Source organism: Balaenoptera musculus, chromosome 9 (genome assembly GCF_009873245.2).
Source record: "Balaenoptera musculus isolate JJ_BM4_2016_0621 chromosome 9, mBalMus1.pri.v3, whole genome shotgun sequence".
In the NCBI taxonomy this organism is placed as follows: domain Eukaryota; kingdom Metazoa; phylum Chordata; class Mammalia; order Artiodactyla; family Balaenopteridae; genus Balaenoptera; species Balaenoptera musculus.
Genome location: NC_045793.1, coordinates 74610745 through 74628858, shown reverse-complemented (window position 1 = coordinate 74628858; position 18114 = coordinate 74610745). Strand labels below are relative to the sequence as shown.

At 34.6% G+C, this 18114-nt stretch overlaps 1 protein-coding gene across 1 annotated transcript in view; it reads right to left on the bottom strand.

Annotated features, from left to right (window-relative positions):
* The window catches only part of ABCB5 (ATP binding cassette subfamily B member 5), a 106626-nt gene that overhangs the window by 19452 nt on the left and 69060 nt on the right, over positions 1-18114 (bottom strand). Inside the window, 3 exon segments of the mRNA XM_036862953.1 lie at positions 4605-4745; positions 5904-6004; positions 8939-9142. Coding sequence (XP_036718848.1) covers positions 4605-4745; positions 5904-6004; positions 8939-9142 — 446 coding nt within the window.

Sequence of the window (18114 nt, the reverse complement as noted above, 5' to 3'; positions counted from 1 at the left end):
ATGGTAGTCCAGTAGGAGGAGGAATTTTTGTATGGGGGCCTTTTTATTCTTCTATATTTTTTTAGGGTCATAAACTAATACTAAGCAAGTTACTTGTTCCATTTATGGTAAGAATCAGCCCAGCTCTGGATATTTAAACGTTTGGAAAACTACACAAGAATTGAAAAAAAACAATAATTTTATAGAAGATTCTATGAAAGTTTGTCACAGAATTAGTAATAATAATAATAATTAATAATAATAAATGTCAACTAAGCAAAGCCCCTAGCATCTTGAGTCATGAACTTGAATCTGTGCTCTGCCACTTGCTGATTAACTGACTTTGGGCAAGTTAGGTAACTTCCTTGAGTGTTAATTTTCCCCATCTGTAAAATGGGAATCATAGTATTTCACAGGGTAGTGGAGAAGATTAAGCAGAAAATTTATTACAAATCCTTAATACTAAGTAAGGACTCAATCAAGTTTGTTGTTATAGTGATTATCATATGAAACAGAATGGTTGGCAGCCTTGAGATGCCCCATTCAAGAAATGTCCTGCCTGATGTCATTTGCAGACATGATAGTGATTGCATGATTTTGAAGTTGTATCATTCTTTAACTAAGAAAATTCTTTGCTTAGTTTTAATCTAAACAAATCTCAGTATGGAGAAGTAGACTCTCAGCTACAAACATTCTACTTTTCTATAAATGGCTGTCTTTGACTTACACCCAGTCCTTATGCCAAAGCACTTGGATGTAGAAGGGAAGAAAAAGAGAAGAATCTGTAAAAAACAGGAGTGATGTGGAAAAGTTGAATCTGGGAATACATTTCCAGGAATGACTGGACTGCTTAATTATGCACCACTCCAAATCTCTCCCTTTATGTTTGGTTTAGTCATTTATTCAGTGAATTTTTATTGTGTGCCTATGATGTTCCAAGCTCTTGTTTTTGGCTCTAGGGAAACATCAGTGACCAAAACAGGCTAAGCTCTGCTCTGACTGAACTTACAGTCTATGTACTCAATAAATCTGGAAACAAAAAAGATAATTTCACATAGTGGTAAGTGCTATACACAAACTAAACCATGGTAATGGGATAGAGAGTGATGAGGAGAAGGGCTAAGAGGACAACTTTGAGCCATCAGCAAAAGTCCCTCTGAGGAGTGGACTTAGGAGCAGAGGCTTGGATGGTGAGAAGGAGGCAGCCCAGTAAAGAACTGAATGATTATTCCAGACAGAGAAAAAAGCAAGTGCAAAAACACTAAGAAGAGAGTTCCAGGGACAGAAATGCAAGTAGGGGGCTGATGTGCAGATCACAAAAAAAGACAATGGTAGATGAGGTTGGAAAGGAAGGCAGAGGCCCAAATGTGTAGAGCTTTCAGGTCAGAGTAAGGAATTTGGTTTTATTCAAATTTCAATGGGAATTCATTACAGTATTTTAGTAAATTGATGGAATTGGATTTGTGTTTTAGAAGATCAACCTAGCTACTGTGTGGAGAATGGATTACAGGGAAGCAAGAGAGTGAGCACAGGGACATCAGTGAGCAGGTAGTTAAAGTGGTCCAGTCAAGACAGGCAAAGAGGTAAAAAGGAAGGTAACATGGGTAGAGATGGTAAGAAGTATTTTGGAGTTACAGCTGTTAAGACTTGGTGCTGTATGTGGTGGGTGAAGGTAAGAGAAGCAATAAGGTTGACTCTTAGATTTTTGGGCCGAGCAACTGCATAGATAGTGGTGCTGTTTATTAAGATGGAGAAGTCTTGGAAAAGAGACACTTTGGGAAGGAAAAACTTCAAATTCTGTTTTGGACACATTAAGATATGATTAGACACCTAAATGGAGATGTCCAGTAGGTAGTTGGATAAGCATGTGGTATTTAGGAGTAGGGTCAGAGTTGGAAATACACAGAAGGGAGTCATCAGGATACAGGTAATATTTAAAAAACCATCAGATTGGATGAAATTACCAATTAGAGTGTGTGGATGAAAAGCACTGAGAGCCCTAAAGCCCCCCAACACGTGGAGGCCCAGCAGAAAATCAGGAAATAGAGGAGGAGGGGCCAATAACAAAGGAGAAAAAGCCTAGAGAAGAAAATGTTTCAGGAAGGAGAGTATAAAATGCTGCTGAGAGGTCAAGTTAAATGAGATGGGAAAACCAGACACCAGGGGCTTCCCTGATGGTGCAGTGGTTGAGAATCTGCCTGCCAATGCAGGAGACACGGGTTCGAGCCCTGGTCTGGGAAGATCCCACATGCCGCGGAGCGACTAGGCCTGTGAGCCACAATTGCTGAGCCTGCGCGTCTGGAGCCTGTGCTCTGCAGCAAGAGAGGCCGCGATAGTGAGAGGCCCGCGCACGGCGATGAAGAGTGGCCCCCACTTGCCGCAACTAGAGAAAGCCCTCGCACAGAAACGAAGACCCAACACAGCCATAAATAAATAAATAAATAAATAAATAAAATTTTAAAAAGTACCAAAAACCGGACACTGGATGGGTCTATGCGTGGGCAAGATGGAGGTCAGTGGTGACCTTGATAATGAGTCTTTCCAGTGGAATGGTGGGAATCAAGGCTTGACTGGAATGAGTTTAGGAGAGGTTGGAGATGAAAAGGTGTAGATAACAAGAATAGGCAATTCTAGAATTTGTTTGGCTGCAAAGGAGAACAGAGACATTGAAAGTAGGCAGAAGGGGACTTAAGATCATGGGAGAGATTTCTTTCTTTTTTTTATGACAGATGATTATAAAGCAAAGAGATAGTAGTGACAGAAACTGATGTGAAGAGATGATTGCAGGAACCTATTGCAGACAAGGACCTTAGTTCTTCCATGGAGATGGCAGGCATGGTGGATCAGTGGTACCCTAGTGAGTTTGGTGATGGGAAAATGAGGTGGTTCTCTCTTGATTGCTTTGTTACACTATCTTCAGGTAAATCCATTAGAAAGTAACTGGGATTATAATTGCTTTTATAAACGAAAATTCTTCTGTGAGAATTGATAAAATCATCAGACATCCTACATTAGTATGAATATATTTAATTGGCTTGCTCTCAACTAATACCAAGGAACAGTTATATGAAGGAATGGGACACTGGGGATTTAAAGATGGCTGCAGAAAGTTTAGAGCAATGTAAGGAAGACATGTTCTGAGTTTCAAACAGTTGGCTTGCAAGCAAACTTTTGGAATACAATCAACTTTTAAGCTTGTGATTGCGTGCATTTCATAAGAACCAAGGAAACAACTTGCTAATTTAGTGCAGGCTGGTGAGCTGAATGAAGTAATTTAGGTGATTCTACATTTGGTTTCTTGTTAATTTATCTCTGTAAACTAGTCTGTGTAATCAGAATGAAGACCAAGGGTAAATGTCATAACTGTGATTTATATGTTCACAAAGACAATACTGCACACTGTTTTAGAGGGTAGGAAAACATGGTAGAACAGGGAGCCTAAAATTCCTGTTGACATTTTAAATACAGATATTCCATTTTATAAGAAAATCTGCTTCATGAAACCTCTAAGTGGCCTCATAGATTCAAAAATATTAGGTTGGTGAACTGTGGATGCTTTCCTTCTGAGTGCCTAGCAAAGAAACTTCCTGGGAACTCAGTTAATGTTTGATAGATAAACAAACAAACAAACAAATAAACACATGAAGAGGAACTGAAAATTATTCCAAGTTATTCTGAAATTATTTGGCTTCAAATGACTTTTGGTCATTTCTTCAAATTGAATATATCCTCAAAGTACAAATATGTGCCACCAATAAGGATATTCAAAAGAATATGTCTAAGTCTTGAGAGGTAAATCCCAAAGAGGAATTCCCGACATTTTTTGCCAAATGGCAGTATCCTTGAAACAGGTGTAATCTCCCAAGTCATTATTTTGAAGAGGCTGATCCTTGCTTTGATGTGTATGTTTTGGTGGGCTTCTTAAAAAAAAATAACGTTACTTTCTGGAGTCAAATATTGTATGGATTTCTCTAGCTCTAAACGTTTAGCAGTGACATTTATGATATAGATTAGTAATAATCTGACATTTTAGGGAGACTTAAGAAGCTCAGAATTAATACCCAAAATAAATTTTTCTTATTTCAGAAGTTGAATTTAGGTGTTTCTATGAAGTAAAGAAATTCATAACTATGTGAACAGAGTTCCAAATAGAAGCACCAACAAATGCTTTGGGAAGAGGCAGCCTCATTGGGATGCCATGATCAATTCTCAACGTGACTTTTCTGAAGAGAAGTACTCATTTACATGTGTTTCTCCTGGAGTATTTGCTTAGCAAGGAACTTACCTCACTGATTTACAGTCACACTTGATAAAGCCATCTCCACCTTGGGAGATAATGGATAACAAGAAGGCATATTTTACCCCCACATTCCCACGTCTAGTAAACTGAAGTAGGAAGCAATTCATCTGGGAGTTTAACGCAGAGTACCTGTGTTATATCAGTATTTTACCAGCTTGACTGCACTTATATCAATAGATATTAAATAACAAAAAATTTTTTAATTTCCCCAACATGTCTTTTGCACATATATGATTTAAATGATAATACACTCTAAACTAGACATCTTTCTGGTTAATTTAAGTACATAACCCATTTACAGGGTTTATATATTTGTACAGCTTACATGAACATGCCCTCTGGGGTCATTTGTCCTGCTTGAATTAAATAAGTTCCAAATCGAAAACACGCTGCATAGGCAAAATATACAAAGGCATGGCTGAATGCATAACAGATTCCAATGATCTGTGCTTTCTTCAAGGTATTTCTGAAATGCACAAAATTTACTAGATAATGGGGCATGAGGTATAGTAAGGTCCTTTAAATAAATGTAGAGTAATGAATACAGAAGGTAAGACATATTATCATTTAGGGGGTATACACTTTTTCTAATTATTAAAGAGAAAATGACTTTTTAACTACCGAGAATTATTATAGAGAAAACAATAAATATAATGATTTTCTCTATAGCTATATGCTCTATAGTTCAATGTAACAAAGCTGCCTCTATGTATTTTCAAATGAATGGACAAGGTCTGTGAAAGGATAGCTACTGAAAGAGTTAAAGAGATTTGGTTTAAAAATATTTTCTATCCTAATGTTGCACTAATAGAATAAAGAGTGGGAATTAAATGGCGGTACCAACCACAAGCATGAGTGTAAAAGAGTATAAAGCTATCTCTCTGATAAAGTAATACAAAGAGTATCACTAAGTAAATGTGGTAAGGAGGACTAAAAAAATTAAAAGAATTTTAATTTTAATTTTTTTTAATTTAAATTTAAATTTTGTTTAAAATTAAAAGAATTGATCACATTTGTTGTGCATATAAAAATATATATAAATATATAAATAATATATTTAATAATAATATAATAATAATAATAATAATATATTAATAATAATAATATATTTAATAATAATAATAATAATTTAATAATAATAATATATTTAATAATAATTATTAATAATATATATAAATATATAAATATAATATATTTATATTATATATATATTATATTATATATATAATATATAATATATAATATATATAAATATATATAAATATATAAAATATAAAATGTGAACTCTTTTAGAGATTCAATATAAAGGGCTAAGCAATATTATTTTCTTTCTTAAATATGTTATTTCCTCAATCTTGTTTCATGGAAAAAAGAAAAATATGCACACTTTGCTATAGTTCATGGCAATGTGGGAGGACCTAAAACATATGTTCTAAATGTGCTTGCTCTCAACTCCTCTTTCTAGTTTCCTCTTGGTGGAGTCATATAAGGAATTAAGATATACCATTACTAGGAAAGATTCCAGAGCAAATGAGTTGGCAGGCAAACCACTGGAGTCACCCAGGAGTACTGCCTTTATAGGAACAAACTATAGTTAATACAGTCAGTATGAATCTACAATCACCTGTGCTGAGTCTGAAGCATCTCCTCATACATTTGCTCGAAGGCTTTTTCTCTTGTGAATGACACTGTAGTGCGTATATTCTCCACAGCTTTGGTTGCTATCTTATAAAACAAGATAATAAAATAGAGAAATAAAAATAGTAGTGGTTAAACCTCTGGTTGTGAGTTACAGTCACAACGGGGACATATTAAGTACATTAAGTCAATAAGTTTTTCTGATGAGTTTTCTTAGCTTCTTTTTTTTCCTTCCCCAAAATAAGACAGGAAAATAATATATTAGGATAATAAGCTCAAGGAAAATTCCTTTTGAAAAGATTTAGCCCACTGGTCTAAATTTAGCCCTCTTTAAGTCTTCATTGAGTTTCTACTTAAACTAGTTCCATAAGCAGAGGGATCAAACATTAGTGAGCATTATGTCCGTATGTAATTATGCAAAGGAGCTGTCCTATGAATTATGAGCTGATTCAAGAAGAAGACAGCAGAGAGAATCAAATAAATAATTATTTTATTCTAGCACAGAAATGCAAATAGCAGCCAAAGTTCTCAGGAACACTGCTGTAAAGTAACATGGAGTGTGGCTTTTGAATTCTGTATAAGATATTGTACAGCCGTTTTTCATTTTGATGTCTGTGAACTTAAAAAGATATTTAGTTCAAATGTAATGATTCTTCATAGTTATATAGTTTTCAAAAAGAAGGGGGATCAAAAATGGAGGAGACTTTTGGCTCAGAATAACTTCTTGGACATGAGAACACATGTTGACTTGAAAGAGAAACTTCCTGCTTTCACATTCTCTTTTCAGGCTGGCAGAGTGGACTGTGGGACAGATGAAGACCTAGGTGGACACCCAAGGTTATTTGAAGGAGAACTTGGGTTACGGGAGAGAACTGGATATGTAGACCATGGTCAGGACACCTGGATTCTGCTCTAAATTCTCATAATTTCAAAATGAACTCAAAGAAATCTCCACCTGTAACATTTTGTAGTGCATGAGGAAAATGGATGAGAATGCTGAAATCTTGAGGAAAACAAAAAGAAATGAATGAAAAAGTCTTGTGATCATTTTTCACAATAGAGAAAGGACTGAAAACAGAACCTTAGAAAATAGTCCTTTTTTAAAAACTAATATGGTCATTTTATTTATTTATTTTTTACTAATATGGTCATTTAAAATCTGAAAAATAAAACATTTGATGATTTTTCCAAATCTACACATGCAACCAAAGAAGGACCAATATGTTTTTCTTTCTGTTTTTGTTTTTTTTTTGTTTTTTTTGTTTTTTTTAAACATCTTTATTGAAGTATAATTGCTTCACAGTGGTGTGTTAGACCAATATGTTTTATTGGTCCATATTCTAAGTTTTGGTGTTTGGTAAAGTGACTGATTGAAAAGCTAGTGGGAAAGTGCCTATTTGATTGCAGTTATTGATTGTATAGTCTGAGGTTACTTTAATAATACAAAAAGGAAAAAAATCAAATGGCACATATACAACTAAAGCTCATGACATAAAAATTAAGATGAATAAAATATAATTAATTAGGGCCAGATTAACTTGGAAATTATGATAATTTGTTCACACGGAGGGCTGAACAACTTTTCTGTGTTTCTGAAGCAAATATATGCTAAGTAGTTCAGTCTGTACTGCTCAAGCAGACATTCCAAGGGTCCTTATCTAGTGCAGGAAAGGTGGAAAAGTCCAAGGGTCATGAAAACCAGATTTCTATGAGTCCTGTGCTTGGTTGGATCCCTATTCATGAATATTCATGCTATTTATAATATGATACAGTCACTGTGATACAGACCATAATGATATTAAAATCATTTTTATATTCAGGCCTTTCACCAATGTGATATAGATCTTTGAAACTATATCATGACAGGAGCTGGGGCTGGGTGACCAAGAGAAGACTTGGCATTTACATGATGCATCTTCATAACGTCACAAGAAACAGGTTTTGGACCTCTATCAAGATGAAAGCCAAGAAGAGAAGGATAGAAGGCCACCAAAAAAAAAAAAAAAAACTCCCTACCATCTAAGGGGTAGGCAGCAGCCTGGGAAAGTAATGCACTGCCTGCCACTAGAGAAAAGCGTGGATAAAAGATGGATAGACACTCAGCAGGGATGTTGTACAAGAGATTTCTACTTTGGGTGAGTGGCTGGATCAAATGACATCTCTTCAACTTTTAGATATTATGGTACTACATTACTAATGTTTCTCTAAATCGTTACTACAATGATTATTTTTATTATTATTTTATTTAATAAATAATTTTATTAATAAATGATTTTATTTAATAAATGATTTTATTTATTTATTTAATAAATGATTTTATTTTTACGAATATGATTGATCCTGAGAAACTTATATATGTCAAAAGAATTTCCAAGTAAATACATTGTTCATTTTGATCATTTTAAAAATGGTCCTTGTCTCTAAAGCTTTGTTTTAGGCACTACCAATATCAGTACCTTGCCTTGAATTTAGTAACTATTATATTTCCTCTTCATTTTGAAAAATAAAATACCCAGAATTGTTCAAGACATTCAATTATTCAATAATCAGAGAATGTGGAATCACAATGTTAACAAATTCCCCCACGATTTGGTAACAGTAATAATGGCTGATATTACTGAGTGCTTACTGTTTTCCAGATACTATTGCATATACTAATAAGACTAAGTGTTTTCTGTAATAGTCATAAAGATCTGTAAGGGGATACTATTTTATTTCCACTTTACAGAGAAAGAAACTGAAGTCCAGAAATGTTGATGTAACTTGCTCAGATCACACATTTGTTAGTGGTAGAATCTGGATTCTAATTCAGCCAATTTGACTCCAGAGCCTATGCTCTGAATTATGCACCCTATTGCTATGACATTATCTACACCCTATCTTAAACTGATCTGTATGAATTTCAATACATATACATCACTTTACAGATTCCTAAGAAAGGAAGTTATGTATTGTAAGGTTAGGAGCTCTTATTGATTTTCTCTTAAAATGTTATGATGGGAACAACAGTCTTTATTTTACCTTTCCAGCATGCTTAAGTTCTTGCTTATCCTTGTTGGCAAATCCAGTCATTGCTGCCATTTCAATCATTCCTGTCAGAGCAAGTACCGGAGCAATACTCAGAATCAAGAGTGTCATCTCCCATCCATATATGAAAGAAATGATAACTGAAAGTCCCATGTTAGTTGCATTTTGTGTTAAGACACCAACCCTTGATCCTGTTGCCTATAATCAGACATATTTTGGAAAAAAGTCAGTTAATTTTAAATTTACAAGAATTGCTATTATAGTTTCTTGCAAAATAAGATAAGCTTTCTTTTTTAGGATTTATACATAGATTTTAATTTTGAATTTATACTTAGAGATTAAATAATAGTTATAGTTTAAAAATGTCCACTACTAAGGAGTCATTATGTTTTATTTGTCTATATTATGTCTGATATTGTCCTTTGACATGTTCCTGTTATTTTTGAATATGTTCTTACTTTCTGACACAAAAAGATTTTCCAGGCCCTACACCTGAAATCTGTCATTTCTCCAAGGAGTCCCAGTTCCTGTTAGTGGAGAATGTTATTTAGGAGTTATTATATGAAGAAAAAAATTTTTTTAACTAAATAAAAATCAATATATGGTGCTAGTTGTGCTCATTATCAGTGGAATGTTAGTAGACAGAACTGGGGAGTGTGTGTGTGTGTGTGTGTGTGTGTGTGTGCGTGTGTGTGCATGTAGATGCATGCACTTATTGAAATCTATATTTATTTCTCTATTTACATTTCTTGAAATCCATGAGTTCATACCAATACCTCCAGTTCCAATCCAAAAACACAAGGTTATTTCCAGCTTTCTCCCTTTTAATATTTGTTATCCCCTTCTTCAACAGTGAGAAACCTGGTTCCCATTTTCTTTAACAGAGTTCCGTGATCAATCTCTCTGCTATCATGCAGATCGTGACCAATCTGCTATCATGACCCCTGTGTCTCCCCTGCATGCATACCCTCCTCACTTTTCTCTGGCTTGGCTTTCCTACCTGAGGCTGCTGCCTCACATGGAAGCCCAACTTACCATATGTGGGCTCCAAAACCAACCCTGCCCCTTCCCCTTACACTGAAAAATGGCTGGTACTTTTTAGCCACTACACTGTAGTAGTGCTGAATGGAATGATTGAGGATATTCATTGAAGTATATACTTTGGATATGATATCTTGCATTCCCTTTTCTGCACTTTATAACTTGGTTTCACTCAGCAAAGGTCTAAAGAGGCAATATCAAGATAGAAAAGGAGTTGGAAACATCATGGTATGAGGTAACTTAAAGGAAATTTGGAAAAAAATCTTAAATTTGGTAGAAATATCTTCATAACTGTTTTACGAGAACTGCATGTCTTATGAATTAACTTTCAGTGGGACACATGTTAAGTAATAAACTGAAATGTTAAATTCCTTTATGCTGTGATGAAAAAATGAAACACCTATTTACCTAGAAACACAGCTATAATCAACCAAGATATCAATTCACATTTTCAAACATATGTTTTGCTCTGATCATGAAAACATGGCCATTGGAAAAGGTCTATATAATGTTAAAAATTACATCCTTCCAGACATAAATACATACATTCAGATTAGGATTATTGTGTGTATTCAGCTTTGTATCCTGCTTTTATCCCTTTACATTATACAGCAAGCTTTTTCCTGGGTCACTAAATAATCTTCAAAAAATATCTAGTAGATTGCTTCCAATTTTTCACTATTAAAAGCAAAGATGTAATGAACATCTTTGTGCAAAATATTTGTGCTCATCTTTTATTTCCTAATGTTAAATTCCTAGCCTGGAGTTAAAGGGTATATACTCTTACATTCTTCATAGATATTGTCAAATTGCTTCTCTAAAAGATGATATCAATATTCACTGAAGTATCCCCCAAATTAGTATCATCACTAAAATAACAATAAAAAGCCCTCTTTCTCCACAGGGCTCTGACTTATTCCTAAAAAACTTTTGTGGTTTTAGTTTCAAGACTGCATCTGATAATGATCCACTATTTTCCCATTTTTTCACTGAACTATCAAAGAAAACTCCAAAAAAGTAAAAACAAATAACAATAGCAAACACCAAACAAACCACTAAATACTGAAAACTCAGACAGGTAACCCATTTTACATGCTTTAGGGCGTTATACACTAACTCTAAGCTATGAGGCTGAAATAAAAATGTCATTTGGTACTAATGCTTGCTTACACTCTGCCTCTTGAGAGTTTAAGGATGATGCAGAGATAAATGATGCTGTATATTATGGACTGAATGGTCCTACACCCCCCACCCAAATTCATATGTTGAGGTCCTGACTCCCAGTTCCTCAGAATGTGACTGTATTTGGAGATAAGGTCTTTAAAGAGGTAATTAGATTAAAATGAGGTTTTGAGGGTGAGCCCTACTCCAATATGACTGGTGTCCTTATAAGAAAAGGAAATTTGGTTGCAGACATGCTTGCATAGAGAAAGACCATATGAGTACACAACAAGAAGAAAACTATAAGTCAAGGTGAGAGGACTCAGAATGAAACCAACCATGCCAACACCTTGATCTTGGACTTCTAAGCTCTAGAACCATGAGGAAATAAATTCCTGTTGTTTAAGCCACTCAGTCTGTGGTACTTCGTTATGGCAGCCCTTGCAAACCAATATACTGTACTTGCTCCTCTCCTCCCACCCTCACCATGAGTTTCAAAGTTATATAGATCAGATAGCTGGATGAAGAGGCTGTGGAACTTAAGTACTTGTACTGTTGAAGGTCCCACCCCACATCAGATTAACTATGGAATGCTCCTACAGCCACATAAACATATATAGTTTTTGCTATAAAATAGTTAGAAGTATTTTAAAAAATTACAATCAAGTTTTGTTAAGAATAAGATAGTCACTGTTCTTTTAATGTAAAATTTATCTAAATATTACTAAGAAATTACTTGCCATCAATTACTTGATAGCTATGTTTTTAGGCCTTTATACATTCATTAATTTCCACTTTGTACTTTCTTATTTTGAGGTCAATGACTTTTCCTTTTTCAGATCTCAGTTTTTGGCATGATATCTATATTAACAAAAGTGTAAAACATATCCAGTGAACAGTTATTCGTTTCTGTTTGGGTATTTCCTATTAGGTGGCCATAATATAGTTCCTTTTTTCATCACCTTCCTCTGTTTTTATCCTATTTACTTTAAGATTACAGCTCTTTACAGGAAATCAAAAGAAAATGAAGCAAAAAGGTGAAAAACAGGAAAAGTAAAGACAGAAAGCGTGCTGGAGATTGTAGTTTTTGTGTATAAAATTATGCGGTGTGTTGGAAAAAGAGGTAGAGGTACTTATCAGAGGCACACTAGATGAATATTTGAGAGTCACTTAAAATTAGTCTAAGGAGTATGCACACCAACCTCATGTCTAAAAACATCCAAGTGTAAACTTGCCAAATTTTTGATGGAACGGTCTTGTATTTGAGATTTTTGTTTGGGACATAAGAACTTTCTATAAAGTGACTTGCACTTGCATAACCTTGCTTATTCAATAAACTTGAGTTATCCACTCTTGTACTAATCTGCTTCTTTTTTTTTTTTTTTAATTTTATTTATTTATTTATTTATGGCTGTGTTGGGTCTTCGTTTCTGTGCGAGGGCTTTCTCTAGTTGTGGCAAGTGGGGGCCACTCTTCATCGCGGTGCACGGGCCTCTCACTAACACGGCCTCTCTTGTTGCGGAGCACAGGCTCCAGATGCGCAGTAATTGTGGACACGGGCCCAGCTGCTCCGCGGCATGTGGGATCTTCCCAGACCAGGGCTCGAACCCGTGTCCCCTGCATTGGCAGGCGGATTCCCAATCACTGCGCCACCAGGGAAGCCCTAATCTGCTTCTTGAAAGTAAGATCATATACCTTTCTAAATGGCATTTTAGTTTAAGCTACCAGAAACTTACTGAAATATTCAGTCAACGCAGCCATGGACAGGCCACAAACCCTGCCTTTTGGTGATGGCAGTAGGATAAGAAGGATCTGAATATATCTTTCCTGTTCCAGGAAGAATTAACAGAAAACAACGGACATTTGGCCTTGAACAATACTACAAGAACTAAAAGAAAATTAAAAATTGCCTTAAAGACCTAGAGGAATAGTGTAGCTCTGGAAAGAATTTAGAACTGGAATCAGAGGAAATTTAATTAAACTTCTTTAGATTCTTTATCAACATGCATGAAGATAGAATTTTTCCTTGGAAATCAAGAGCAGAAAGTCATAATTAAATAGTTCTGCAGATAACAATTATTTATGGAGTATCTACTATATCCAAATGCTATGCTAAATGTGGGTAATACAACTTTGATAAGAAAGTTCCAGCAGAATGGCTGCCATAAGAAAATAAATGGAAAGATACTCAGTAAGCAATTGTAGACATAAAATTCTATATGGCAGGATTTCTGCTTCTGGCTAACATGAAGAGAGGGAATGGATTTGTCCTCCCATCCGAAACAAATAAAAAATAGACAAAATATATGAACCAATAGTTTTCAAGATATTAGACCTAAGGCAACCAAGGGTAGAAATGGGAAACAAATGAGGTGAGCCCTATGTTTGCCATAGTTTACCCCTTAAAAGAGCTTCCAGGCTTCAGAATAGGAAGGGTAAACTGAGATAGAGCCCAAAAGACTCCGTAAGTGGAGTAGACAAAGCTGAGTCTGGAGAGGCCAAGGAAACTAGAGTTTGCAGCACAGAACACTGAAGAAGAGAGAGGTATACAAAAAGAGAAATCTGGATATCTGCGGAGGGTCCTCCTTGAGTATTCAACTGAACAATGCTTGGTCATACCAGCCTGACTGAAAAACCTCATGATTCACTGGTCATTGGGTAGAGTATATTGAAGGGTCTTGCCTCAGTAGTTGGCTCCAGTCCTGCTTAATAAATCTTAAAATCAAGACCCCCCCCAAAGATCAAACTGTTCCCAAGTAATTTAACTGCATCCCAGAACAAAACAAGAATATTTCTAGAAATACAAAAATATTCAGCACCCCAAAATGTTAAATTCACAATGTGTGGCATCTACTCAAAAATTACCAGGTATGCCAAAAAGCAGCAAAAAAGGACCCATAATGAGCATAAAAATCAATCAGTTGAAACTGACCCAGAACTGACACAAATGTTAGATTTAGCAGACAATGACATTAAAAGTTATTATCATTGTATAACATACATTCAAAAAGTTAAGAGATAAGGAAAATAAATGAAAACGATCCACATCAAAATTCTACAAATTCAAATGTCAGTATCCATAAATAAAGTTTTATTGTAACACAGCCATGCCTCTTTGTTTACCTATTGTCTATGGCTGTCTTACGACTATAACGATGGAGTTGAGGGGTTGCTAGAGAAACCGTATGTGCCGCTCTCCTCACTTTGTACTGCTGCTCAGTGTGATGAGATTGTATATAATTTGGCAGCATGTTGAGTGCCCTGTGTGTTGCTGTACTGTAATATTTCATCCTAGTTTTAAAAATTACCACTGTATGCCCATCATCTAAAGACAAGAAAGGAAGAGAAAAGTGGACTTTGGATGTCCTGCTTTTAAGGAAGGCACAATGGACTGTGGATCACTTTGTGTTCTAATTAGATGTCACAGTGCTGTCTTTATTATGCCATGAGACTATATAGTCTTAAAAATATACAAAACAGGTCGACATTAGCAGACTAAGCATGCATCACAAAATTCCTAATTCACAGGAAAGTAACATTTATAAAAATTAGAAAAGGGAAACAAATGGAATGGAAATAACACAAAATGGAATAACACATCTTAGCAGAATTTCTTCATGAAACTAAAAAGTGAAAACAAAGCTGAATCTAAAGTAAGTTTCTGAGTGGCTAATTTATTAGCTAAGCAAAGAAAGTCACTCACAGATAGTGAGTTAATTAAATCATGCTTGATTGCAGCAGTGGAAGAAATGTGTTCAGAGAGCATAAACTAATATCAGATGATTAGCGTTTTGATGAGAACAACTGCTCAAAAAGTTGAGAAAAACGACAGCAATATCAATCGTCAATTGAAAACCAAGGTAGGTCATTTTGAGTAGTTTTCCCTGGCTCTTGATGGGTCGACATATGTTACTGATACTGCTCAACTGTTGGTTTTTTTGAGGAGTCGATACTGAGTTTGAAGTGACTGAAAAATTAGCTGCTATGAATAGTCTGTGTGGAACAACTGAAGGTGAGAATATTTTCAAAGAAGTTGAGAGATAAACTAGATGAGTATAACCTGAAGTGTAATCTGCTAAGATGTATTACAACTGATGGTGGCAAAAATATTTGTAGAGCAGAAAAAAAAAAAGGCTTAGTTGGACAAATTTACAAAGTTTGTGAAAATGTAAGGTGTTTAAGGCCTATTGTTATTCATTGTATTATTCATTAGCAAGTATTTTGTGGAAAATAAATGAATTTATCACACATTACTGGACCAGTGGCAAAGTTCATTTGCTCCTACAGACCTTACTATCTTTATTTCTTTTTTTGTCAAAAGTGGAAGCTGAATTTCTTGACTTGTCTTCCCAGACAACAGTTTGAGGGCTTAGCAGTGGTAAAGTTTCACTGCAAAGTTTTGAGTTCAGGGCTGAGATTGAAATTTTTTTTTATAGGAAGGACCACCTTTAACCACTATGGTTTTGGATATTAGCTTTTGCTGTAGACTTGATAATGTCTCAATGAATTCAACCTAAAATTGTAATGCAAAACAGCAATTATATGCCAACCTTATACTGTGGTAAAGTGATTTCAATGACTACTCACATTGTTTGAATTATAAGTAATGTTAAGCTGTTTTACACACTTTCCATGTCAAAAAGTTAAACCAAAAAGTGAGGTCACCATTGTCCATGTAATGATACCCTAGCTCTACCTAACCAATTCACTGGGCTCTAGGAATTAATAAAGGAATTTTTTATTTCTTGGGGCAATGTAACTGTAGTTCTGATGAGAATTCTTCGAGCTAACACTGTGTCTGTCGGTATATCAAGTATACACTGTGGCATCAATTACACACTTTCATGTGGACAAAAGTGAGGTAAGACTTCTGGTTGATGAAAAGGGGTTGCTAAAATATACAGAAATAATACTTTGTAATTTTGTGAAATTCAGTCTCCCAAAGAATTTAAAATGGCTTTATACCTTTAATAAAACTACATACTACACAGAAAATAGTCTGTTGACAGATGTACTGGCACTAAGCCATTACCTTGGGCTGAAATAATACCAGTTAAATTGGTTGTATTCAATCAACTATTTCAGGAATCATTTTGTCCTATAACCTTATTTCACTAACATGTTCTTCTCATGACTCTCAAAGTATCAGAACATCTAAAAATAGCCAGGAGCTTATATTTTTGGTGATTAGTAAGGGTTTCAAAATAATATTTACTGTTATTAAAGGGCTAGTTTATAAACATTCACCCTAATACATTTGATAAAATAACATGTAACTGAAATTACATGATGAAGAAACTGAGATGGAAATATCTTAAGTTGATATGACAGGCTATATGACCCCAAATTATTGTTTCCCAATTCATCTCTAGTGTGGTGTGTCTTTGTGAGAAAAGAAATAGTGGACAAATAGGATTAGTAAATAATCTTCCTTCGATAGAAAGAGAATCCATTCAAGTTAGATATGAATCTACCTATATATGGCAAAGCAAGGGTTTATGTGAATTATATGCCAGTAGACACAGTCTTATTCTTGGAATCCTTCTTTGGTTGCTATGCTTTCCAAATTCTGCAACTTTAAATGTGCCATCAGTATTCCAGCCATCTAGGCTTTAGCTACTACTTCTTATTTAATGAAAATGATTTGACTTGCCCAGAAGTTATCATGAGACCAACATTTACTAACTGAAACAGGAAATTTTCAAATGATTCAAATAGTATTAGTCAAAGGCTTATAAGGAATCACACTGACAAATATTCTCATTAATTTTTCTTGATGAGAGACAACATTATGTATTAGAAAAAACTAATGGGTATTAGGAGAGTAATGTTGGTCTTTAGTATTAATTTGTTCTTTTCATTGAAGTAAATACTAAAAGAGATGTCTCACATATAAAGTATAGTTTATAGTAAGAATACCTATTTCACTGGATTCTTAAAAGATCTGAATGATGATAGGTAGTAAGAGAAAAACATGCACACAGCAAAGGAAAAAAACCCAAGTTTTGTAGAATGGGGATTCAAAGGGAATTATAGGGATTGATACTTCTGCCAAAAGTAGTGAACCATTGAATTTCTAAACACAGATGTTGTCATTTATCTGATTCTATTGTGCTATGGAAGATTAATGCTATGCTCATTAGTTAACTATTAAGTGAAATTTTATCCATCATTTTCTTCCCACTTATACAAGTAAAATCCAGCTCCTCAGCCTTACTTTAAAATTTAAATACTATCTAGTGAAATTTAGAGTCTTGTTTTCAAAATTATCAAAAAGAATTTCAGGAAGAGATGAAGATGATGCCCCCTTTCCTCTTGAGCTCTTTCTACATCATAAAATTAGTTTTCCAAACCAATACAGAAGCATGTGAATATTCATAATTGTAACCAACTTGTTTTATTCTCTAGTAATATAAATCTATCCTTGTATGTATATATTGAACAAAGAAGTCTTGCAAAAGTTACAAAAATTAGAATAGTGGCCATGTCCTGTGGAAATAGCTTCCAAAAGAAAATACAATTTTGAAGAGCCATTTTAGTTGACAATTTGTTGCTCTGGTAGCAATACTGTAATCAACATTTCAGTATTCTAAACAACAAAGAAAATACTTTTAAGATATTTCTGTCATTTGGAGGTGCATCATTGACTTTCCTTTTCTATCACGTGAATGATAAGGAAAAAGGAAAGTCTATAATTCTCCTAGAGTTCTTATTTTAACAGAGATCAAAAACTTTATCTCACTTAAATTAAAAGTGGGAAATCTTGTTTTGCATTCCTTTTCTCAATTATAGTTGAAATCCTGCTTGTAATATAAAGGTTAATTTTATTAAAATAATTGGAAGAAAACTAATAAATTACTCTTCATCTCTTCCACACTACTCTACTCCCCATAAATATTTAAGCGTCACTTTGACGTACATTATGCTGGTCATTCTGTCATTGATTTTGAATATGGTTCATAAACATG